Below are 26713 nucleotides of genomic sequence, written 5' to 3' on the forward strand. Positions count from 1 at the left end.
TTAACCAAATGCCTTCTGATTTCTGGGCTGTCTTTGCACTTATTTATGTACTTGAGCCCTGCAGTCTTTCACCATTACATCTAAATAAATAAATGCTTAATAACAGCAACTGTTTCTGCTCTGCTGTGTGTGTCTGACAGTTCTAACCCCATGATGACTTGATGGGCCTAATGGACAATCTGCTGCTTCTAGAAAGATCAATTCTGTCTGAATGCAAGCTGTAGCTGTACCATATGTGCAGTGGGACTTCTGCAATGAACAAACCAAGCACTTGTTAGCTGGGAATGGTCTCTCCAGACCTCAGAAGAGCTGCAGTTCCTGTGCTCTTCTGTTTTCATCTATTTTTGTCATCCATGTTTCTGCATGTGCAGTGGGTTTGGGGGGATTTCCTCATCAGAGAAAGGAGAACTGTCATTTCCTTTTTAACCTTTTTGAACAACACATTAAAAGCTTTGTTTTGCTTTTGCAGTTCTGACTGCATTCTGAGAATTTTGCTCAGATACCACAGAAGAGTGAGTGCCTTTGCAATGAGATAATATGCCCGTTCCAGCTCTTGCTTCTCCTGTAGAAGTTTGGAGTGAGATGGAGAACTTGGGCATCTACTTTTACATGTGTATTTTTTTTTTTAGCTGACCTTGGCATGTCAAGGTAACGTTCAGAGCGTGGGTACTTTGCCAAGGACTGGCTGTCGGAGCTCCTCACGATCACTCAGCCACTGGAGATGCCTCCTTCCCTGGCAGTACTGCAAAACTGGAGTTTAGGAACTGTTTCTCTCTGAGGTGATGTTTCCTGCCCTAGTTTTCCCCATACATCTCAGTTATGTAAGTTGGAGTTAAGAAGAAAGTGGGTTTAAAGATTTAAGACATCTTTTTTTAATTGGTACAGCAAAAGTGCCCTTTTCCAGTGCTTTTCCTTCCACATTTAAATTAAAGCAGCTCCTGGAGCATTTAATGATTGTGTACTTCACATGGCAGTTGGAGTTCACTGAAGCAACTCATGTTTTCTTTCTCAGATATCTTTTTTTCAGAAGTGTTTGCTCTGGTTTCTAAACTATTTAAAGCAATTAATCAAACCCTGAGACAGCAGGAAGAGCTCACTAATATCAGATCTTCAGCTTGAGATCCGTTTGATGCAAAGGGGAGGTGCCCAAATCCCTGGGAGTGTGTGTAAAGCCTGTAGGTGAACGATGACCTTTTCATCTGCAAAGAGATATGAGAAGTGGGAGGAAGAAGAGAGGGGAGCTGAGTTATTTTTACTGTAAATATGTCACTTTATTGACTTGTTAATTTCAGATTTATTCAAAAAAAGCAGGAGGAGGAAACAGCGATGTCTGCCAAAAACAAAGTAATTAGTGGGAGTTGAAAGATGTCTAATGATTCTTGCAAGGACTAAAGAGGAATAAACTAGTCTCTTATTAAACTGGATATGGACTTCTAAAACACTGTAGTAATTCTATTTTGTCTTTAAGACCATGTGCAATTGCATATGGTGAATAAAAACCTCTTTAATACAGTAACATTGTTTATTCACAGTAACAGTACAGGCAGCAGGTGGGGTTTTGATTTAGAAAATAAAATAAAAAAACCAAAGCTGACTCCACACTTCTAAAATAAAGGTTCAGATAACACTTGACAAAGCTGATGTTTGAGTTGAAGATGACAGAAGAGTTTTAGATTAATGCTTAATGTGCCTGCTACACTTCCATGGTCTAGTGTGACCAACAAGGTCTTGTTTCATGGCTGCAGGTGCTCCGGACCAGCTGCTCTTTGCTGTGCCCAGTGACTGTGGTTAGGCCAGTCCCAGGATCCGTCAGCACATCTGCTCCCCTAATTCCCTCCAGCCCAAGGAGCTGTTGGTGGAGGTGTGGAGTTGAGGAGCTGGGAAGAAGAGGACAGCAGTGTCTGAGAATCCCTTCAGAGGAGCAAGGCAAGGTTTTCAAAAGCACAGCCATGCAGGGGTTGTGATGTAACCCTGGGAGATGCAGAGCTGAACCCTTTAATTCGGTGCTGTTCTGCTCTGTGGTTGCTGTGATCTCCTTGTCATCCTGCAGTGATGTTGCCCTAAGTGTGACAGACAGGGATTGTGTGTTGTCCCCACTGATGGTAGTGAAAGTCTGGAGGGAATATTTTGCCTTTGCCTCAGGTCATTCCTCTGCATCAGAACTGGGCCTTCCCCCTTCCTCTGCTGGCCTGGTTTATCCTCCTCCCTCAGTGCCCAGGTTTACCCCTGAGCACCTCCCTTTCCATGCTCCACTTTCCTCTGCTGTTCCCACAGTGCTCTGTGCTCCTGCACTGAGGGCTCACAAATCTTTGCTTCCTTTGACCTCCAAGGGTCCTGACTTCTGCCACCTGCAAGTGCCACTGCAAGGAAGCAGAGCTGTGAGAAGCACTTGCTGTGGGTGAGCAGGAGTAGGTTTATTACTACCAGTTCAAACAGAAAATAGCAGTAGTCTCTGAAATGTCCCAGTCCCATGTGAACTTGGCCAGAAGTGATGGGGTTTCATCTTAATATTTTTGTTTGTTTCTTTTAAGCCAGAGGGAATAAAATGTCCGATGAATAACTTCTTCCCACATCTCCCCCTGCCCCTCATCTGACAGACTCAGGTGTATCAGGTGTGTGAAGACCATCTCTAAATAGCTCCTGGGAATCCAGCAAGGCAGGAGATAACAATCTTAGAGAAAATGTTATGGTAGCACAAAAGCCCACGTGGGTTTTGGAGCTTTTGGAGTCTCCACTTGCACAGGAGCTCCTTGGCATCATCTGTAGCTGACAGTTTCCATCTGTTCTTCCTGCCCTGCGTGTGTTAAAATTCTAAAGAAAGCAGGATATTAGATCTATGAGGAGATACCAAGGAAAACAAATACCAGGGAGGAAAAAAGCAAAGAGAAATGGGTAATTACAGGGGATGTGGAGCAGCAGGACACATAGAGAAGATCCCTATGAATGTAAGTAAGAATCAAATTGACTGTAAGTAGATCTATTTAGAGGGGATGATATACAGGAAGCAAAAAATGCCATTGGTAATTTATCACATACAAATGTGAGGGAGGAAAATGTACATAAAATATCAAAACAGTGCACTTGTGGATTTGACAGAAGGGATGGCAGGTCCTCACATGTGAAGTGACAGCCAAATACCCTTTAGCTGCTGGAGGACAAGCTTTCACTCAGCCCCAATGAAAGCAAATTCTTGGAGTGATGGAAGCATATTTCCCAACAAGAGCACAAGGACATCTCATTTTTGGAAGGAGAGGAAAGCAGCATAAATTCAAATCTGCATGTAAGAATTGTTACAAGGAGCTGGGTCTGTTGTGGGATCATCCTTACCTGTAGGGAAAGCCCTGTGGAGACAGAGGAATGATAATATGTGTTCCCACTATTTGTCATTTCGGGATTGGTAGAGAATAATTGAATTGATTTTCACCATCCTTCCCTAATCCTTATCTGTGTAACTGTCCTATATTGGAGTTATTACTTAATTCCTTAGGAAGTATAGGGCTTTAGGAGAATCCCCAGAAATATTGCTGAAGCACTGAGAGAGCAGGGACAAAATTAAATTTTTGCTTTCAAAGGCTCCAGGATTATCCCAGGAGCTCAGGGAAGGTAACACCAGTGGATAGGATAGTTTTAAAGGAAGAAGGAAAAAAGCTCCCATGTTTTTAGATCCTTTGGCAGTGGACAAGTCACTTAATCTATACTTAACCTATGTTTCTCCAATATAAAATGAAAACAGAGTCTTCCTACTCATAAAATAAAATCCATTAATGGCTGTGAAGCAGCTGGGTATTAAAAGGTAAAGGTCTATTTGACTGTGATTAGTACTTTTAACAACCTTAATGTATATAAACTGTAAGTAACTAGATGGTCATATAATTCATCTGTCTTAGAGCAGCTTGGTATAGATTTTTAGAGATAGCAGATTGTTCCTATTACTTACTCTAAGGATAAATTGCAACATTTATCATAGACTTCCATTTTATTTTGTAAATCTTTCAATACAGTGATTGAAGAACACTTTGAAAGCAAATAATTGCAAATCCTAGATATTGTTTGAATTGTAGGGGGTATTTTGGACCATCCTAATCAAAGAAAAAAACATAATCAATAGAGTTACACAACACAGAAATGTTATGTTTGTTCAAGGAGGCCGTTAGAACACAGCATTCATTTGGAAAATATTTGGGATAATAACCTATCATTCACTCATGGAAAATTGCAATGTGTAAGTTGAATTTCAGTCAAAAAAATACTTGATATCCTTTTGAAACAAGAAATTGTGCCATCGCTGGAGTCTTGCAAGGTTGTGCACAGAGAGGAAGCAGCATATTAATATGAAATTTCCATCTTTTTCATGCTTAGACGGAGCAGATCTGAAGTCAGTTCATTCACCAAAGTGGCAATTTGGAATGACTTGACAAAGCTCACTTGAGGCAACGTGCTCTTGCTGGTTCCCTTTAAATATGGATTATGGAAAACTGCTGAAGATTTTTGCATATTTCAATTACCACTTGTTCCATTTGCTTACATTTTACCTGGTTGACTAGAGAAATAAAGTTTTTCTGAGCATCTTCTGGCTTATACAAAATCTAGTTAATTAAGACATGCTATACTTTCTCCCCAGAGTCAAAGTATAATGTTCAGCTGCCCGACTTGCATGAATAATCCATCACTGGGAATCATTAATTTAGAAGACAAGCCATGGTAATTGATGTCTTTATGCAAGCTATGAAAATGCTTAGGGAAATCACTTATTTCTTCTTCAATTATTTTTTTTTTTCATTTGTTTTAGAATATTTCAAGGCTTGAGTAGCATGGATTCTGCAGTGGGTTCACCCAAGAGTAATGGTTTCTGTGGGAATCTGGTCCATTTCTTGGGTTTGAGTAAAAATGAGAAAATTTTTAATCTGAAAATGGTTTAAAATTGTAAGACTTAACCTTGTGCACATGTACTGGATGAACCTGTTTGAGTTTTGGAAGTTTCCAGTAGAAGGACCTGGCATAGTGATATGGGCAGGAGCCTTTATGTGGTAAAAATGCCTTTAAAAATCCTGTCATAATTATATCTGGTAATGCAAACAGGGATTGCAACCATTAACACCTGCTGTGTAAGTTGCTATTTAGACCTCTCTATATTACAGGATGAGTTGCCAGCATGTTTTTCTATTTAATTAAGCATATAAAAGGTGGATGATATGTATATTTTGTTGCAACACTTACATTTAAAGTTAATTTAGCACATAATTCATAAAGTTCATCCATATGTTACCGTATATGTAACCATCAGCAAGAAAAGTTACCAGTTTTGTTTCCTTTCTAGGAATCTCTGTACTTTCACTCCTAATTGAAATATTAGTGTTTCCTACCAATTAACAATTATTTTGTCTGTGCTCTGAACAAGGAAGAGGCAGTTGGTTGGTATTGAGTGGGAGCCAACAGTGGTGGCATTTCAGGAACAGTTCAAAAGTGGAATAATCATAACCCATATATGGGTTAAAGCATATAAAAGATATATAATATGGATTAAAGCATAAAGAGTATATGTAATAATTTCATATATGCAAAATATTATAGACTTCAAGTCTTTCAGTTGACTTTAGTGGGCCTTGGACTGCAAGTACATAGGACTGGGATGGGTTTTATTCTTTAGAATGAACTTAAATAGTTATTGTGTGGTCTGGAGCTGAAAAGCAAAGTGGACCATTTCTACACAGAAATTTAAGATGTAATGATTCTGAAAACAGGCAGCAGACTTTTGTTGTGTGTGGTTTTGTTTGTTTTGTTTGTTGGTTTTTTTTTTACACTTGAATATTTATTTCCCATTTAGGCATCAAAATAGAGGCTTATTTGCTTGGCTGCTCCTGTTTGTTCCCAGCTGAGCCCTGGTGTGCTGCACTTGGAGAAACCCAGCCCTGAATTTTGACATTGTGCATAGGAACAAAAAGAGAACATGTTCACAATAAGCTGAATTCAAATAGGCTTTGCCATTTTGGTTTAATTTCGTAAGATATGAGAGGTGAAATAGTGCTGATAACTTCTGTTATTGAAAAATGATAATCACAACTTTTATGAAGTAGATAAACCATGTTTATTAATGCTTTCCTGGACATTCAGTGACTTGGCCCTGGGACATTAAATGCCTAAATGGGTTGTGTAATTAACTTTTTTCCACTTACAGATTGAGCAGCTAAACATGCAAAATTTTCTGAGAAGCTCAAATTATTTTTGTTATGCTAGTTTAAGCCAAGGGGAAATAATTCTGATTTTTCAGGCCTTTTAAATAAAAGCAGAGCTGCACAGTGAGCAGAACTGGGTTCCTGGTGGGCTTTGTTTGGCAGCCGTAAATCTCACAAAATGGGCTACTTCAGTGTTTCCATCTCTGACACAGAACAAAGATTGAAACTTTACTTGCCAGCTTTGCCAAAGAATTCCAAAATCCTTGAACCAAAACTGTGCTTAAAGGGATCTTGTGGATGTGGGTAGAGACCTCCCCAGGCAACCTTTTCCAGAGCTTTCTTGTCTTTGCCAGCAGAATTCTATTGTTAAAGTCCAGCCTGATGTTTTCTTACTACAGTTACAGGCTCTCCTCGACCCATGCACGCTGTGTACACAGAATAGTACTTTAATTCCTTTTTTCTTCTCCCTCCCTGATTGATATCAAAGTTAGAGACTGAAATAAAACATCCCCAAACTGGCAAAGTTTAAGCTTTTAAATCCATATTAATTTCATACTTGGCTACCTCAACTGGCATCATTGTTAGTCCAATTAAAAAATAAACACCAGCCTTCGAGAATTCGTAGCTGAGCCGTGTCACAGGAAAGTCACCGAGGAGAGGGAGCACTCCTGGTTTTTGAAAGGCATTGCTTTTATTTCTCAGCAACCACCTCGACCTCTCTGACAATATCATAAACCAAATACACAGAAATACACACAGTGTGATCAGGAAAATGTCTAGTCTGCATTCCTGGATAAAGTAACCTCAGCAGTTCCTGGAGGGAGCGGGGAGTTGCCAGTGGCAAACAGCAGGTACATGTGGTGCAGTTCCCTCCCCGAAACAATTCAGACCCCTGGAAATGTGAACAACCCGAGGACTTCCAGGAAGTCAGTGCTCTAATTTTGTACTGTCATGGTTTGACTCTTTCTATATAATACAGGTTAAACTAGTAGAACCTTTAAAATGAGAACAAGGAAATGTTTGTTTAATAAGGCCACAGTAAAGGGTTTTTTCCCTGATGCAAAGTCGCTGAAGGGGAGTGTGAGAGTGTTTGAGGTTAGGGATCAGCTGGGGCCGTTCAGCCCTGTAATTACAGCTCTGATAAGTGTGTTTTCAAGTCTTGCTCTACTGAGGGTTTCCTTAATCCATCCTAGGCCTTTCCTTGCCCCTCCTAATGCATCGTAACAATTCCTGAAACCCTGTGAATCATGGGAAAACAAGTGTTAGGCTGGTAATTTCTGGCTGTATAGAGACATAAATGCAAGTCTTGCCTGGGCAAGTGCATGGCCATGTCTGACATCATTATTATTGTATTTAGAAGCCACAGTTAGCACAAAAATATTACAATTCTCTATGCAGTGAAGACTGGATTGTTTAAAGTCAAGCTTTTTAATGTAGCATTGGGGGAGGAAAAAGAATAATGAACTTTTAATCCATTTATAGTAGCCTTGGTTACTGTGGCTTTGGGAGCTAAAATAGACATATATCCTGGTTAAGGTTTGATGTTTTCTGCTCTTGGCTACCCCATATTTTTATGAAAACAAGCACAAAGCTGCTGCCTCAGCAGCAAACAGTTAATGTTTGTGCTTTAAGTATGCAGAAATCCACGCCACTGAATGTCACAGAGGATGGGACACTGGATCCAACGGGGCCGCCCTCACCTGTAGACAGTTTACTGCTTAAAACAACAAATATCAGTGTTGTTCTTCACTTCAAGGCAGTATATTCTGTACATTCTGCCTTGGATGAATTTGAACAAAGAAAAAACCCACCTGAAGTTATTTTTAGGTTTATAATCTCATGCTCTAAGTAGTGTTTCCCCATTAAATTCTATGCCATGCCTGTTTTTCCCCCCTAGGAAGCAGGCCCACCAAAATTTACAAGTGTCTCATGTGTCCCAGTGATAAAGTTGGTGCTCACGAGCCAGAGGTGCACAGCCCACAAGGTGCACAGTTGATCTCTTGTGCTGCCTCAAGGATTAGCAGAGTCTTTGTGTGATGAGAGATGAGCTTTTGCCCACTTACACCTCAGGGTGGATTTGGCTCCAGTGCAGTAACTGTTCTGTGGTGACTGGCTAAAAAATGGGCAGGATCTGGGCAATGCTTCCCATGCAGCTGCACCAGCTCCAGGAGGTCTGTGTGAGGCAAGTTGTTCTGGTTGATTGTTGCCCAATGAGTTTGCTGCTGAGACATATTGCCGGAAAATTAAAACATTTTTTCTGCTGTGGCTGTGTTAATGCAACTGCTTGGCACAAGCTGGGCCTGATTCCTTGCCCTGAGGTACAGCTGCCCACCTCGCCTATTCCACAGCTTCCTTTAGACATAACCTGTGGAAAGCTTGAAAACTGGGATCTTATATACAGGCCCAAGAATTCAGGTTGGCCTATTTAGTTTTCAAAGCCACGCTAATTAAAAAGATTAACCTAATTTTTCCCAAGAATGTGGATATTACCCATCAATGTGAAATATTAGACGCGCATGAATCATGGCTTGTAACACCAAAACTGGGAGTAGTGTTACAGCCTCTCTAACAAAAGGTAGAATTAATATTCACTTGCCATAGGGAATCCTTATGGAAACACCTAGGGCTTGCTGGAAAACAGGTAGTTTGATTTTTGGGAGGGGGAGACAATGAAGTTACAACCTTCATTTTTCATTCTGGGCGTTGGAAATGACTTGATTACTTTCTCTAAGTTATTGGAGTTTTTGAATTATAAAAATAAAACCAAAGCCTTGGAAAACCCAAAACCAACAACCAAAAAACCCTCTAAACAAGGGTTTGGAGTGTGTTCCTGGGGCCCTGGGGAGGTTGTGTAGATGGGAGCCAACAGAGCACAGCACAAGTGGCCTGTGATTGCTCTTGTTCATGGGAATTGCTTTAGCATTTAGAATTGGGTCTAACGTGATGTGAACTCCTCTGTGTGGGAGAATAAGCAAGATTAAGACAAATTCAGCTCCCTCCATGTGGTGTTTAAATGGCTCATCATCGAGTGGGTACTTGGAACAGCGTCAGTTCTCATAAACACAAACCAATGAGGCTTGAACAGTGAGCTGCACAAGTGCTCCAAGGCCAGATTCCACCTTCCAGGCACAGCTTGAGTCCTGGGCTCTGAACTGAGCTGTTTTGTCCGTGCTGAGCCAAGAGTGATGTTTCAATAGCTACAGGTCTCCAAGGCCAGGACAAACAAAACTATCAGAACAAAAATGAGAATATTTTCTCCCCCCTTTCCCCCACCCCCAAAACGAGTCTTGTTTTTTGCCTCTGACTGAGAAAACTGTATTTCTGTGGCCGTTGCATATGTTCTGTTGTGAATAAGATGCCTGCACAGCAGGGAGTGGTTTTTCCTCTCTGCCTTTCTGTTTCTAACTTTCCCGTTTATCCCTCGAAGCTGCTGCTGTTCCAAATATTCTCTCTGAACAATTCAGACAGACATGCAGGGCACCGAGCTCGCTTCTCATTTCCATGCCCTGCCAGCTTTCCCAGTTGGAACACTGTGAGGCTGCCACTGTTCCATTTGTTCTTGGTTGTTTTTTTTTTCTTAAGCTGGTAAATTCATGGAAGCTTGAGAGAAATAAGAGGGAGGAAGGACTGGAATGATGATGTGGAGAAACAAGCATGTGGGTTTTCATAGCAGTTCTATCCACTGTGCCCCACTGGCTGGTTGTAACTCCTGTCCAGATAGGAGTGATCGGTTGCTTGTATTGGTGTCTGGAGTCATGTCTGTAATTGGGCAAATATTCTGGTTCCTTCCTTCTTTTAGATATTTGCAGAGCTGCTCTCAAGTTGAAACCAAACAAAACTGGAGTTGAAGAGTTGAAGAAATCGTGGTGATAAGAGAGGCAAATGGAAATATTTGAAAATACATGAAAAATAGCAGCAGAGCAAATAGCAGTGATGCTGAAGCCTAAGAGGCAAGAATTGGAATTGGCCTTAGGGCAGGAGCAAAGAGAAGTTTAATTTTCTTCTCCACGTGGTCTTCCCATGCTTCTCACTCCTTTGGGAAGACGACTGATCAGCATCCTTCACATCAAAAAGAAATTCATATCGAATGCCTTGTTCGGAGTTTTCCACTGTGTAAAACCCAGAGTGAAAAATCCTGCTACTGGCTGAATATTATTCTGTAGTTTTTAAAAAAAAAGTCTGTATTTTGTACTAGAATTTATGCTGTTATCTTAGAGCAATATTTGAAGTGGAGGGGCTTAGAGCTAAATTTTTCTCTCAGCGTCAGTGATGTTGATTAAATGTACTCATTTACTGACTTCATTTCTTCTTTCTCACTCTCTTGTCCCTGAAGTTTCTGTGCAGCCCAGCTTTCCAGCCTGTTTTCACTCGGATTTTTGGATCTGCTGCTCAGGCTCAGCTCACTTGCCAAAACAGCTCTTTCAGCTGCTTTTAAGCACAGGCTTTCAGGAGGTCTGTCTGGCCCCAGCCCCGTGCCAGGGCAGCTCCATCAGCGGGCGGTGCCAGCGCAGGGCCCGGCTGGTCCAGGGCAGTGCCAGCGCTGCCCCGGGGACTCCCTGGGCCGTGCTGCTGCTGCCTGGCAGGGCTGGGGCTGTCAGGACACTCTGCCTGGGGCGTGCAGAGCCTTCTCAGAGAAACTGTAGCTGTCTGGAAGCTCAGCTGCATCTTCCATGGAGAAAGGCTCCGGAGCTGGGAAGCGTTGGAGGAGCAGTGTCTGTGCATTGTAAATACAATCCTGGGAGTGATGAATTGCTCCTGGTAATTAATCAGGGTATAACATCTACTTTTAGCACCGGGGTTAATTGTTTTTGGGCTTTTCCGAAACAATCTGTGTTTCTTATTACTGTACTGTGAGAAAGTAATTCTGATCTCAGAAGGGGAAAATAACTCTCCTGGCAAGAGGGACATTACCTAAATGTAAATGGAGCCCAGTGTTGATTGCAAGGCTGAAGCCAATGTTGTTTTGGAGGAAAACAAGCTGTTTTGTATGTCAGGCTTGCTTTCAGTTTATGAAGTGACAGACTCCTTTTCTGAAATCCTGATACATTTTAATTAACTTTCTTCATCATCTTGACACAGTTGTACCATATCCTGATCTCTTTGCTTCTGAAGTCCTTGTGACAGGAGCTGGACAAAGTATTGAAGAATTAACTTCTGCTTTGATCTTTTGAAACACTATTTAACACATAATGTATATTTTTCTACTTAGTTATTTGAGGATGGTTCAAAGATTGTCATTCTTCACTGCATTTTGTGAAAGACATTTGAAAACTTTCCTGAGTTGGTTGTTAGGCTTTTGAAAGGCATTCAGCAAGTGTCTTCCAGAGACACCCAATTTTAAGGTACTTTTGATGCAGTATTCCCTCTTCCTACGATCCTGGATAGTGAAGGGTTCCTGTTCTGTTTTTGTTTCTCCCTAATTAGTCGTGTCTTCCAGTCCTCCAACTTGGGAAGGTTTAAAATTGGCTGTGAGAGCTTGTTAGGATGCCAGGCAAAGCATATAGACTAATGTAACAGATCTCGAGTGGCTTTATCCATAAATGTGGAGTTGCAAGAAAGTGTGTGGCGCTTGAAACACTGTATTGCAAACACACTTGCTGTAAATGCTCTCACAAAATGTATTATTAATATATTTTGGTTCTGCTGAAACTGTAATATCATCCTGCATTAGAGCAATATCTGTGACATAAGTGACAGCTTTCATCACTTATAAAACTATGCTCCAGTACACGCAGGAACGGCGCCTTTAGACTTAAACTGCACTGATTGCATCTGGCAGTTGCATATGGTGGAACTTAACTACTGCCCTTTAATTAAATTATAGTGGGAACTTGCTACTGGGAGCTTCCTGATCAACTGAATTTCACAGTAAAATGGCAGAAATGTGGCTTATTGTAAGTAAGGAAATGTGCAGTACGTGCAAGAGCAGGCAAGTTGTTGTTCTTGTTTGGAAAAGAACTGATTGCAGTGTGGCTTTTCTGCTGCTCCTGATAGAAAGTGACTGCTGCAGAATCAGATCACACTCTGCCTTTCCCAAACAGCCCCAAGGAAATCTAAAGGGAGGGAAAAGAATGGTGCTGTCTCCTTTGGGGTGTTATCCCCAGAGGTTGCACTGTGAGTGGAGCACTGCCTTGGCCTTCTCACTCCAAACAAACATTATTGCAAAAGTAGAACTTGTCAGAATTGATTCTTGAGAGCTTCTGAGACCCAACTTCACCTTCTGTGCCTGGGTATTGTCCCTCCTTCTGTGGTCGAGTCAGGTCAACACCTTCACCACAAGACCAGTGTGCATGAGGGTGACCCCCTTTCAGGGGGGTGTACAGGGCTGCCAGCCCTCACTGAGGCAGCAGTGGATGTTAAAGACACCAAACCAAGCCATCTATGCCTGATTAAGCTGCTTCTGTGGAACCCTCAGTTTTGATCTGTTAAAAGCAGATCCAATATAATATTTCAATCTCCAGCCTAGAAGTTCTCCCCAGCCAGGCTTTGTTGACTTTCTTGGAAGAGTCACTTGCACACCCCCAATTCTCAGCCTCTAGAATCCTCAAATTCCCTAATGCTTCAAATTTTCTCCTTCACAGAGCTTGTGGGTTTTGTGTTTCCTTATTTATAGCTTTTGCTTTGTGGGGCACACTGGAGCTGTCACAAGTAAAGCACTCTGCCAAACTCCAATTTTTTTTTCCTTGTAGACAGAAGAAACAAATAGAGAAATTGCATACAAGTCCTCCCAACTGCAGGCCTTACAGTAGTAGTTTTTGAATTAAGACCACCTTTTTTAAATTGTCGAGACATGTATTTAGATGTTCACTTCAGGCTATTCAAATTTAAGTATTTTGGACATGGCTTCTCAGCATCTCTTTTTATTTTTTAATTGGAGCTGAGGGAATACGCTTGAGGAAGCGCAATTAAGACAACTTTGGCTTGCATAATTGCCCTAGCAGGTTAGTGACTCAGTGCCAAGCTCCATGAAAGTTTAAAAACATTTGGGATTTAATGGTAAAAATTGTCAATACGAAAGTTCTCAAGGTACCATTTTCCTTTCAGGTTTTCACGAAGCTCCTGGTGCTGTGGAGTCATTTGAAAAATGAGGGGCATGGCTTGCTGTGCTTTGGAGAGCAAGGTTTTAGTGTAGTCCAAAAACTTCCTATAGAATGACTCCTCTTGGTCTCAATCACTATATCCTGGAGGTTTAAATGCTATTTTCTGTATTGTTATTGTGCTGCTTCTAATGAAATTAACCTCGAGGTTTCCTGCTCCAGAAGGCAATGACACCATAATTGACAGATGGTGATAAAATGCCATAAGTTTATCACTAATGTTTGTGCAGATTGAAATATGGGTGTCATGGCACATGCATGGAACAAACAGATTCCAACAAGCTTAATGGTTCTACACGTGTCTGTGGGATCTCTGCTTGACAAGGTCAGATGCTCACATAAGCTGAGGATAAACATTTTTTAGGGATAAACATGTTTTGCAGCACAGAAGATGTAAATACATGCCCTAATATAAAGGACTTGACTTGCTGGCTGAATGTAACACATGTCAGAGCAGTGATGTGCTTGCCTGCTATTGAGAGGAATGTATAATTTTCCAGGATTGTCACCACTTCCAGGAATCAAACTACTTCTAATAACCAAAGGACTTGGCAGATCCCTTCATGTGCTGCTTGCACTGTCCCCGATAGCTTAAAACATTTTATGGACATCTAGTTATTTTCCCATTTCCTTGGGTATATTCTCCTGGCTCTAAGCAGTAACACCTCATGAATTGCATGTCTGTTGCTGTGAGAATTGGCACTTTAATTTTCCTGCTATCACCTCCAGGCAGGCTCTGGATCAGCTGCACGTGTAAGGATGCCCCAGTGCATTGTGTGGGCAGGAGTTCCCATTAGGATGTTTGATTCCAGCAGTTAGCCCTTGCTCTGCTGTCCCCTCTACACCTGTGCCACTGGTTATGGAAAAGAAATTATTTCTCAGGTGAAGTCAGCTCAGGTTTGAGCTTTGTTTTGTGCTGGAGGGAGAGAGGGGCTGAATGATGGGGAGGAAGAGGACAATGAACAAAGTGAGGAGCTGATGAAGAGTCACACTCCTTCTGTGGGAAGTAAAACCACAGCCTTCCAGTTGTGAGAATACTTCTGCTCCAGCAGAAGCATTTTTGCCCATCTTCAAACAAAAATCTAAAAGGTTGGATTTCTGAGCAAAGCAGAAAGGACTGAAAAAGCAATGTTGTTCTGCAGAGGATCAAGTGGCTTTGTAAGAACCTGGAGGGCTGTGGCAGCAGCCACATTCCCCTGTTGTTGCAGGGCAGCCCCAGGCCAAGCCTAAACTAGTCCAGGAGCAAATCCCGGCCATCAATGGGAGCCTCCTCTGCACATCCTTCAGGGTAGCCATGACAACCACTGCTGGTCCTGGGGACTGCTGAGGATCTCACTCACTGCTCCTGCATCTCCTGTGCTCAGCTGGGGCTCTCTGGGCTCTTTGTGGAGGGAGAGTTGTGTTCATTTTCTAAACTGTTACTACTGGTTAGGTGGTCCCTCCCTGTTTAATACTCTGTTGGTTGATGTGATTGCCAATCAGAAATCACCCAGAGTAAAGGTACCTGCAGCAGTTGTCATATTTACTGATTGGCAGAGCAGCAGAGGCTGAATTTCACCAATTTCAAACTTCTTCCAGAATTAATCTGTCGCAAACATGATAGTTTTGGTTTGGTTTGAGGGGAAGGAGAATGACCCAGCTCCTCACCGAATCCATAAATAGTGTTTTTTTCCCTCTGACCATTAGCTCTTGTTCCCTGAGTACATTCAGCTCTTGCTTTATCAAATTGTTCTGCCAGACTTCTGTCTGTTATTGCAGATGCTCTTTACAGGAGAGAGTGTAATCAGTCCTGCTTTTCTCCCCGAGCTTTTCTTCTACACCCTGATGAGGAATCAGCAGTTTTTCTCATTTGTGCTTCCCACACCATTGGTGTTGAGTTTGCAGGTAGCCAGGAGTGATCTTTAAGGCAACTAATCTTAGTTTAGTCTCTGTGTACTGAGGAACTAAGGCAATATATATACCAGCTTTATTTTGTAAGCTTTTAAAGCCATAAATGAGTTTCTTTATAAAACCCTCTGTCTGTAGAGGTGTTAAAGACAAGGAAATTATAACCCATTTTTTCAACCTGTCTGACAAGTACAAGGTACTAGAATGCAACCCTTAATTGAATTTTTGGCACCTTCCTACGCTGAGTCCAGTTCTGGCTGTTTCAAATTTCACAGTACTTTGTGTCTGTGAACTCAGTTGGAGTTTGTTGATATGATACCTCCCAAAATATCTTGTCTTACAGAGAACACCGGCCCCTTCTGCATCTCGCTGAGAGCACATGTGATGAACCGAATAGTTCAGGGTTTGTGGGAGTGAGGGGGCGATGTTGTTCTGCTTCCTCTTAGTCATCCCAGCCTTATGCTCGGGAAAGGCAGGAGCTGGAGAGAAGCAGCAGTTCTGTGTTTATCAGATGAGTGTTTTTCTTCAAACATTACAAAAACGGGTGTTCCTTGTGCCCAGGAGCACATCTGGGCTGGCCAAGGGCAGGAGAACAGGAATGCTGCCCTCACACTGAGCTGGTTGTGACCACTTGTGGAAATGTACTGGGCTGACTTTCAGGACTGATGACAACTTTGCAGCAGTTTTCTGAAATTCTGGATGAAAAGGTTCCCTGGGAATTGAACTAGTTGTGACCTCAATGCCAGTACCTGCTGAAGGACATCTGGAATCTTGTGGTTTGCTGTTCTGTTGATGTTTTTTTACCCTGAGAACAGTTGCAAGCAAGAGCAAAACTAATACTCTGACAAACCTCTGTAGCAATTGTGATACACAATTATTTAGCAAGGACAGTGTTTGTATATTTGTGCTGATTTGTTGATTGCCTGGCAGGAAAGGTATTCATGCATCAAGATAAAATAAAACAAAACTCCCAGTCTGAGACTGGCCCTCAAATGAGAAGTTCGTATTGTTAGTCTTAACATCTGTGTGACTGAGGAGTGAAGGTATTTTTAACAGCTTTTTTCATTCCCACATGTAGCCAAGAAATGCAAAGTGCACAGAGTAACATTTGAAACTGATGGCTCTTGATTTTTAGACATTGCTCAGTGGGGACTTTGACTCCCTTCCCACTGCTGCAGTGTTATTTAAGTGGATTGCACTGATGCAGATCAGCACTGACAGGCTTTGCTGGGGATGTCTGAGGAGGAGACAAAAGACTGAGTAAAAAGTTTGATGATACTCATAGGAACTCTTTAACTTTCTGTATGTATGTTACATAATGTTCAGCTTCACTGCCTTCACTTAAGGCTTGTTTGTGAGGAGGGCACAGGGAATTCACAGCTGCTCTCAGGGCTGCTGCAGTGACAAACCAGGGTGCCCCTGCCTCTTACAGGACACAGATGCTGAGAACTTGCTGCACATAATTAGTGCTCAGCTGTTGGTTGGATCCAGCCCTCCTGCATGAGGAGGCATAAAACCAAAAGTAATAGAGCCTGAAGTGAGGCAGGACCAGGGAAGCAGGAACTGCTCTGACTGGAATGCCAATTAAGAGCTGGATTCCCCGTTGTCAGAACAGTGAACTCATGTACTAGAAGTGAGAGAAGAATTGAACTGAGGAATTTACCACAGACATCTTTGATTAGATGGATAAGATAAGACCATTTTCACCCTGGCTGGCAGGGATGGATCAGATGTCTGTGGTGTTTTACAGCCTTTTCCCTGCTGACCGCCTTCAGTTTGCTTTAAATCACCTTCCCTTGCATTGTGCTCATTATATATTTTTATGTTTTCACAAATATCTTTAGAGAGCAGTGCCAGCCAAAGAGCTGGTCACATCCTCTGCCTACACCCAGGTGCTCCTTCCTGCATCCCTGCTGTCTTCCTTTTCCCTGGACATGTGGATGGGGAACTTCCCTGTGAATTCTATTGGAAAACCTCTCTAGACTGAAGTGATGTGGAAGGGGCAGGGGGGAAATAGAGATTGTTAGACTTTATTTCATTTTACTGGGAGCTTTAATTCTGCACCACTCAACCTCTTGTGTTGCCGTCAGTGGGATTTGGCATGTATTTAAAAACAGACATTTGGTACTTTGTGTTGTTAAGTGCATTTCAGTATAAATTGTATTTGTCTCCATCTATGTACTTACCCCATTTTCTGTCCAACTAAATAATGAAAAGTATTGTAACTTAATTATTTCACTTAAGGAGCTTTTCCAGAGTGGTCACAAAGAAACATGCCTTTGATTTGTAAATAATTTGGGGGTTTTTAGCATTGTCTAATACCAAATATTTTATTAGCATTCAGACAGTCTGACCTGCACATTAAGCACTTAATTAAGATGTATAAACTTCCCTCCTGCAATTATTTAAGCCTGTCTGGCAATAGCACACAGGACAAAGATCAGTGATGGAGGGCTGAACAGCTCCCTCTGCAACTGAAAGGCTGGGGAATTTGACTTTTTTAAAATTAAAGGTTATTTTATATCTGTTTTAACCATGTCAGGTCTCAAAGTGAGCTCAAACAATTCTTGATCCTGGAGGGGAAAGCTGAGCTCTCTGTATAATTGCATCCACATTGAGCTGCACAACTGGTTTGTATGGATTAGGATGGGAGAGTCCCCAGATTTGGGTTCATCCTCAACCAAAGAAAGATGAGCTTCTGCTTATCTATTTTTTTGAGCCCCGTTTTTGATGCTGCTCTAGACCTGTGTGACGTGGGTTCATTAAGCCTTTCTTGCCTTGTGCAGCTTTTAGGATAAGAGAATAATACCTGGGCTCAGTCTATCCCAGGGATGTGCTGACTGAAGTCTTATGTAACATGGTGAGAGTTGGGTTTTTCTAAAATAAAGAAATCTAGAATACCCCTGATCACAGAGAAATCCAGTTATTTTCTATAACAGAAACCTTAATATCCTTAAGTCAATACTTTCTAAACGGACAGGTTTAAAAAAAAAATGAACTGCTATGAAGCAAAGCAGTTGTTGGGGAAGTTTGTGGTGTGTGGATAATGGTTTTGGTTATAAAAAACAGTCTTTGTGAAATAACTAGTCATGGTCAGAGTGCAGTGTTTGCCACTGGGCAGCAGCGAAGTGCTGGGGACTTTTGGGAGTGAAACATGTCAGCAGCAACTATTAAACCTGGTGCTTCAGGCTTGTATGGCTTGTCTGGGCTGTTCTTAAACAGAGTAAGAGCCTTCAGTGGAGACTTTTGATACCTTGCTAAGGATCAGAGGAAGATTGATCAGGTAGCCCAAAGGGATGAAGTGATGCCAGCACACTGGAAATGGAGAAAAGGGGGATATTCCTCACATATATGGAAACAACCATGAGAAATGAGAGGAGAGGCAGGGTCAAGGCTCTCCTTTTCCCTGAACTCTGTGTGATCCCTGCACTGGTTCATCTGTTTAATTTTCTCAGTTCAGGACTAAACAAATCCAAGGCTGGGGGACAGGAGGAATCTTAACCAGTGCCAGCCCCAGTGGCTGCCAAGGCACGTGTGTGTACCCAGTTGTCCTCTGTATTTTCTCAGCTATAAAATGTGAGTAATAACACTTAAATTATGGATCATTGTGTTGTGTGAGTGAATTAGATGCTGCTACACAAGCCTTTGAAGATGAAATGCAGAATATAAATGTTGTGTAAAGCTTGCTTTGTGCCATGGATATAGAACCCCATGGAAATGGGGGCCCAGGATTGCTGGGAAGCATAAGGAGAGGCACTTGGGCTGACTGCCTGCAGATGGGTTCAGTGGAGCAGCAGCATTCCCACAATTTGTGCTGGGCTTAGGAGCCCTGCACACTGACGCAACAACATGGAAACACTGCTGGAATAAAGCTTTTAGTCCTGTCCTGTCCAGCCTCCTGCCTGGGGAGGATTGGCTCTGTTGTGTGTTAGAGACACCAGGAGGGGCAGAGGGAAGGAACTGAAATGTGAGCTCTGTTGGTTGTGTTTCTGACCCAAGACATGGAGCATTAGTGGGTCAGATGCTGAGGGAGCACGGAGTGTAAAGGGAAGAAATGGAAGGATGGAGATACACACACACTGCTCCAGGAGCTGGAATTTTACTGTTGGTAGTGTGATGAGCTGAACTGGGGTTATTCAGAGTGAGGACTGTTGCTTACTGAAGCATTTTGCAAAGCTTGAAGGATGGATTAGTCAAAAGCATCAGTGCTCACCCTTTTTTTTTTATTTAATTTACTTTCTTGTTTCCACAAGAGTCCTCCTGCCTGGTATGTACAGAAACCCACTCTGAGGGGGTGTTGACTCCTGGCCAGCATAGCTACCCAACTTTTCACATTATTTACTAACAAAAGGAGTTTCATTTGGTAACCAAGGAATGATTGATTTTTCTTTCAAAGAAGTTTTGGCTGCTTGCCAGGTGTTTTGCAAGGGAGCAACCTCACGGTACAGTAACTTTGTCACTGTGTCAGCGAGCTGTCCTACACTGCTGGAAATATTTTTTCCCTTTTGGGGGCTTAGAGTGACTTAGATGAATAAGTTGTATCCTACTGGAAGGTCAAATGAAAGAAATAGTGGCTTTTTGGGTCTCCCTGGTGAAAAAATACAGAAGCACAAACCGGTTCCAGGTCAGCCTTGCTGAACAATCACAAGAGCAGAATTCAAACATGAAGTAGGAAAGGTGTTGCTGTCTTTGGGGTCGTCTTCTGTAGCAGCCACGAGTGTTTTGTTAATCTGGGGCTGAAAGAGTTCAAAACCATACATTTACCTACTGAAGCAGATTTTTTTTTTGTTTGAAAATAGATCCTTACCTCGGTTTGAACATTCTCCTCCAAATAACTGCATTGTGCATTGAGCTCTCACCCGGGTTTTTTTTCCCCACAGACTTAAGACTAAAGTTGAATCTTATTTTACTTGAACAAAGTTAACTTATTTTCTCTAAAATTTATCTTGCAGATCTTAAAGTCTCAAGTCATGTATTTCCTTGGACTGTTGTCTTTGCTTGTTTTGCAAAGTGAAGCCTTCAAGACCAATTTTCCCGATGAAACCATTGCTGAGCTCTCTGTGAACATTTACAACCAGCTGAGAGCCACCAGAGAAGATGAGAACATCCTTTTCTCTCCTCTGAGCATTGCACTGGCCATGGGAATGGTGGAGCTGGGTGCCCATGGAACCACTTTGAAAGAGATTCGACATGCCTTGGGGTTTGACAGCTTGAAAAATGGTGAGGCCTCTTAATCATGTGTTACTTTTTTAAATAAACAGGTGGCAATGCCTGAACAGGGATGCAGGTGGCCTGGTCATGGCCTTGGGTTATTAATCACTGGGGTTTTTGGTGTCCTGTTGATGGTCTGGACGTGCTGGAACATGTTTGAGTGGGTTCTGCATGAGCTGAGAGCAGCTGACACACAACCCTGGCTTGGGCACCTGAACCTTCAGCTACTGCAGCCAGCTGTTCATCTTGCTTGCTGCAGAATAAGCTTGCCTTTACCTCCAGGGATATAAGAAGATTTTTAGGAACATCCTTTTTAGGGATTAATAGTGAAACCTGAAAGGAAAGCAGTAGTTTCAGCAAAATTGCTTATATTGATATCAAAGGAACTGATTTGAAACCTGACTGAAATTTCTTATTCATACAAAGTGCTGGACTTTCAAGTTGTCAGTGAAAGGCTCTTGGGGAGGAATTTCTGAACACAGTGACCAAGCTGTGTTTAACAAAACCACTGCAGGGATGATGCTTCTCTGTGGAGGCACAAATTTAATTCTGCAGCTTGTCTCTAGAACATTAATCAATTATCCCTCAGCTCTAATTGAAGGAGTTATGCAGTTGATTTGAGCTGGGCCATTCACTCTTCTCACTGAGTGGTATTCAGTGAGAGCATCTCCATGATTTCTGCTTGGAATATATCATTGCAATCAGATTTTAAAGTTTGTTTTGTTGTTGTTTTTTTTTTTAAATTGGAGATTTCAGCTTCAAGTATATGATGCAGCAGTACAAGCTTCCTAGACTGCTGTAGTCCTCCTCAGGATCCCTCATTACCCAAGCAAATGATTCTGTCCTACCCCACACAGGATCCTGGGAAGTTCTAGACCTGCTTTTTGCATAGAGAACTCTGTGGGAAGTCCTTAGTTTCAAAATTTGAAATCCATTTTTCCTTAAACAAATGGCTTTTAGGATGGAACAAAAGTTCTGTTAAGGATTTGTGGTGGCAAGACATACAAATGTGACCAGTAATAATTTCTTTAATTGCTCTTTTGATGTTGAAAGGATTTCCAATGATACCTTTGTTTCTGATGGGATTCAAATGTCTCATTAATTATACTAATTATAACTAGTAGAAAAAATAAGCTCCAAGTAATATGTTCTTGTAAAATATTCCTTCAGTTCTGAAAGTGTGTGTGTAGGTTTAGAAACAAGTTTATTTTAAAAAAGATGACTTTTTTTTTTGTCTTAGTGAATTTTCAGCAGAAAAAAAACGTGGATTAACTTTTTTTTCTGAACCACTGAAGCTGTTTTTCTTCCCTCAGGTGAAGAATTTACCTTCCTGAAGGACCTTTCTGACATGGCAACTACTGAAGAAAGTCATTACGTGCTGGATATTGCCAACTCCCTGTATGTGCAGAATGGGTTCCATGTCAGTGACAAATTCCTGCAGTTGGTCAAAAAATACTTTAAGGCTGAAGTGGAGAATGTGGATTTCAGCCAAAGTGCAGCAGTTGCTGCCCAAATCAACAAGTGGGTGGAGAATCACACAAACAGTAAGTCCACGGGATTCTTTTGGACACTTCCTGCAGGAGGTGTTTCTGTTTCCAGACTTCTGCAGTGTTGTTGAATTGTTGCCTTGGCTTTTATCTCTTCTGTTTGAGTCTAAAGTTTCTCCTCCCACAAAAACAATTCTAGTATTTCTATTTTTTCCTGTGTGGGAATGATCTGTCACAAGTAATATTAGTCACTGTTGATCATGTAGCATCTATTTGAATTTTTTTTTTCCCTCTGGTCTTACCATCTTAAAGTACCTTTAACATTTATTGAATGAGAGTGTTTTAACAGCAGACATTTTAATAGTATTTTAATACTAATTTTGGTATTAAATTATATAAAAAAGACAAGTATTATTGCCAATGGCAGAAAATTTGTTGAATTGTTGGGCTGTGCTTTGGATTTGTGTAGTATCACTACTCTGAGGAACTCACAGTGACAAGGTACTGAGAAATAGACTGTTGGGGAATAAAAATGTAATTTTGAAGCACAAAATCAGGCTCTGCAATGGAATTTTTTGCAATGGGAGGGATTGACAGTGTGTTTAGAGAGTAGTTGATTTTAGGAAGACTGTCAACAGTTTCACAACACAAATCTGCAGCAGGGGATTAAGCCCAAAATTACTGCTGTAAATAAGCACACTGAGAGCTGCTTGATGCAGTGCTGGCTTGGCTTGTCAGATCCCAAGGAGGAGACATTCCCTGGATACCTGCAGGGTCTCCAGGTTAGGGAGTGCAGTTACTTCTCCCATTGTAAGGATCAAAGCATCATCTCCTTCTGGTTCATCTGGCCCACTCTGAAGGTTGATGTTTTACAAGGAATTCATCAGGTCTGACTCTAACCCATTGGAAATTTGAAGGGATCAGGGTCCCCATAAGGAATTCACCACATCACCATCTGGTCTGAGCATTTAAGAATCCATAATGCTTTATGGAAGTGGCTCCAAAGCTGGAAACCTCCTCATGTAATGCTTTTGTTCCACTTTGACAGTGATGTGGTGTTTTTCCAGGGGAACGTGGCAGCTGTTGTGTCCATAACAAACTCTGCCCTTTATCTCAGTCTCCAGGTAGAGATGGATGTCAGTGATGCAGCAGATTGCCAAGTGCTTTCAGGGAAACATGGGGTCTGTCTGAGGGAAAAGGAGAACCAGGGCTGACAAAGACGGGGGGGCTCTTGGCATCAGGTTGGGATGTAACAGTCCCTCAGCTGCTCTCTGGCCACTCCATCTCATTCCCTCCTGCCTCCAGCTCTGACAGAGGAGGAGGCTCATGTTCTCCTTAGGAAAGGGGTTCAGGACAGGCAGGTTTCCAGTTCCAGCAGGATGAGCCTGATGGGAGGCTCAGAGCAGAAATGAGAACTGTGAAAGGTTTCTCTGGGCAGAAAAATGCCTCACGTTTCATTAGTGTGTTAACGAGATGTGCCTGAAAAAACATAAGGCAATATGACTTCCCAAATAGAAACAGAAACCTGGAAGTGTTTTCCTTCTTAATGTTTCCTTTTTCTTTTTTCCATCTCGTAGTGAGTGTGGCAGTATCAGTCACAACTCATTCCTTTATCCTTCTGGATAAAATGGAGCACAAACAGCAACCTGGAAGAAATCCTGTCCTGGGATACACAAATTTCACACCAGTTAGTCAGGATCATGTGCTCCAGAAAGCAGAATTAATTTGTTTTTTAAACCGTGGATTAAGGAGTAATAACCAGAGCGAGGAATGTGTTTATTTAACACCTTGCATTGCAATATCAGTTAAAAATAGAAGTGAGCAAGGAAAGCTGTCACTCTTCAAGAGCAGTGGCAGAGCCGGTCAGTGCACCAAATTTACCAAACTGGAAATGATTTTGCCGAAATCAAGCCATGTAAGATGAGCAAAAGCAGGTACCAGAGTGTGTTGTGATGGGAATGGCTGGTGTAGGAGAGGGAGCAGAGCAGCTGCCCCGCTCAGCTGAACGGAGCAGATGCTCTGTGGCTCTTCCCTTTTGCTGTTCAGGAGCTGATGTCAGTGGAGCAAATGCTGTGGATTCCTGTGGGGTTTTGATGATCAGTCCTTACTTTGGAATCAGTAGGGCACTGCTGGAATGGAATGCTTCCTTCAAAACTGGCCCAGGGGGAGTTCCAGTGGGTGCACGTTAAACCGAGCTCCCATTTCAGTGCTGCTTGGGATCAGAGCCAAAGTTTGCACAAGTTCTGCCCTCAAGATGAAAATGCTGAACAGTTTCATAGCCCCAGTGTAAACATTCCATGTGTGACCCTTTTCCACGTGGTTTCCTTGTGGGGTATATTTAGTAGTGATCAAGAAACAGTTGACTAACTTGTGCTTGATGGAAGGGTTTATGCACCTACACTGTGATTTAGGTTTACAAAACACTGGCAGTTTAATTTCAGATTTAATGAAACATCTGAATTGGAAATTACATGTTAGCACAGCTTTTTATTTTCTTGCATTTTCCAAGCCGTCTCAAGTTTTGATTTAATGCTCAGTTTGACACACAGACTGACAGCTGGGTTTCTTTTTAGGTATGATCAAAGATTTTGTGTCTTCGGGAGACTTTGGTGCTCTCACTCATTTGGCTCTCATCAATGCAATCTACTTTAAGGGCAACTGGAAGTCACAGTTCAGACCTGAAAATACAAGAACTTTTTCTTTCACTAAAGATGATGAAAGTGAAGTGCAGATTCCAATGATGTACCAACAGGGAGAGTTTTACTACGGTGAGTTGGACCTTTAGCAGTTTAAAGCCAGTAAGTCTTGGCTTAATGGGTTTGTTGCAGTAATGTTAATTTCTTCTTTCACCTGGAATTTTTAATGTGCTGTTTGCCCAATGAAGGGACTCAGATTTTGGTGTCTTTCCCTAATGTGTATGTGATAACTAGATAACAATTTTAATGACCTGTTTGGTGCCACGTGGTGAATTTCAGAATGTTTATTCCTTGTATTTACCCTCTTTACAATTCTCAAGTTAGTCCTGCTTATCACAAAAATATTTTTCTTGTCCTGTGCTAAATATTAAAATGAGTAATATTTGCTCAGAACTGTTGTAATATCCTTGAAAAGGTAAAATAGGGGTTTCTTGAACAGCAGAATTAATGATCATTTTTATCTTGAGCTTGAGTTCCAAGGGGGTTCTGTGGTGTCTGGCATTGGCAGCATTTCACTGAGTCTCATCACTGAAAAATTATCTCTCCTGAATACAAAACCTCTGCCCATTTCCATGAAGGTCTTAGCTGCCTTAAATTTTAGCCTTCTCTGTCTAATCAGTGGAATTTGGGTCATAAAAGTGTCATTATCTCCAAACTGTGTGATTGTGTGAGCTTGTGTTCTTCAGGAAATCACATGTAAGCCTCAAATCCTATGAGGAAGAAACCAATACAAATTTTATGCAGAATAAGTAGGGTCATTTTTATGTTTGTTATTATGTATGTTTAGTAAGTACTACTTAGTATTAGGGTTCTATTTTCCCCTATCTCCAGTAAAGACAAAAGAAAATCCTGCTAATGGCTTTTTTTGTTATTTTTCTGTTATAGGGGAGTTCAGTGATGGCTCCAATGAAGCAGGTGGCATCTACCAGGTTCTGGAGATCCCCTATGAGGGAGATGAGATCAGTATGATGATCGTCCTGTCCAGGCAGGAGGTTCCACTGGTCACACTGGAACCACTGGTCAAAGCCTCCTTGATTAATGAATGGGCCAATTCTGTAAAGAAGCAGAAAGTGGAAGTGTATTTACCAAGGTGAGAATGTGCTCCCATGGCACTGGAGGGGGAAAAACTGCATCCAGAATGGTTGGAGGAACAGAGTAGGGAAAACTTGTCCATCTTGCCCAAGCCTGTGGTTGTGGAGCACCCACAGGAAGGTTGTTTTTGCAGGAAAGCCTGGGGGGTGTGGGGCAGAGTGATGGTTGGTTGAGCAACAGATGAGCTCTGCATTTATATCCCTTTCATAGAACACTCCAGAGGGGAAAGTTTCCTCCTCATCAGGAACATATCCACTCGGAATGATGCTCAGAGTACTGCAGAACTCATTATGGATAAGTCCCATTTAGACAGGAGCCCCAGAAATACTGCAAGTCTGAACTATCAGATGTTTCATTTAGGTGCTAATTAGGTTTCTGTGTGCTGCTATTTGAAGAAGTTCTAGTAGTGTGTGTCTGTGTGGATACAAATGGTTGAGTGTTGAGAAATAATTCCAGTCAATTTGAGGCTTTTTTCTTTGCTGAAATAAATGCTGCTTTCTTTTTCCCGAGAGAAGCAATAAAATTACAAGACATTATAGCAGAAGGGATGAAACTTCTGTTAGTTCATTTGCAGGTTTTGGGTGCTCAGTGGCAATTTGCTCCCATCTACCACTTAGGATCTTTTCTGGAATCCTGCTTCATCCACCTCTAATTATTTTTCATGCTCTGTGCCTGATTTAGTAGCAGAGTTGTTTACTACTAAATGTCACTAATAATGTACAGTTGGATCACTGTGTCCTGCAAGTGATTCATCCTGATTTCATGGAAGTGTTTATGTAACAATAGGGCACAGTTTCAATGGAATCACTTCACCTTGCTCTGGTTTTGTGGCACTGTGAAGTGAGTACAGAGCAGCAGGAAAAATAAACTGTAGTGAATCCTTTTAATCATTAAAATAGTTGTTTTCAGGCGAGTTGGAGATTTGAGTTTGTCACATTTCCCGTGTTAAGGCTCCCTGCAGTCCATCAGCTTCCTTTCCAAAGCCAAGACCACTTTCCAGAAGCTGAACTGCAGCTGAGCACAATAAACAAGGCTGGCCAGGATAAATTAGGTTGAGATGGACTGGTGGT

General features: G+C 41.8%; 1 protein-coding gene across 2 annotated transcripts in view; it reads left to right on the top strand.

Annotated features, from left to right (window-relative positions):
- Positions 1-26713, top strand: part of SERPINI1 (serpin family I member 1) — a 45446-nt gene that overhangs the window by 4206 nt on the left and 14527 nt on the right. The window contains exons 1-5 of one of the 2 annotated variants that reach the window (XM_064665792.1): positions 1751-1926; positions 20110-20377; positions 21682-21912; positions 24429-24623; positions 25437-25641. In XM_064665792.1, the coding sequence (XP_064521862.1) occupies positions 20128-20377; positions 21682-21912; positions 24429-24623; positions 25437-25641 (881 nt within the window). In that variant the 5' untranslated portion in view covers positions 1751-1926; positions 20110-20127. Of the gene's footprint in view, positions 1-1750; positions 1927-20109; positions 20378-21681; positions 21913-24428; positions 24624-25436; positions 25642-26713 lie in introns of those variants that run through there. The other variant, XM_064665791.1, reaches the window with a different exon arrangement.

This window comes from Pseudopipra pipra, chromosome 10 (assembly GCF_036250125.1).
Source record: "Pseudopipra pipra isolate bDixPip1 chromosome 10, bDixPip1.hap1, whole genome shotgun sequence".
Classification (NCBI taxonomy): domain Eukaryota; kingdom Metazoa; phylum Chordata; class Aves; order Passeriformes; family Pipridae; genus Pseudopipra; species Pseudopipra pipra.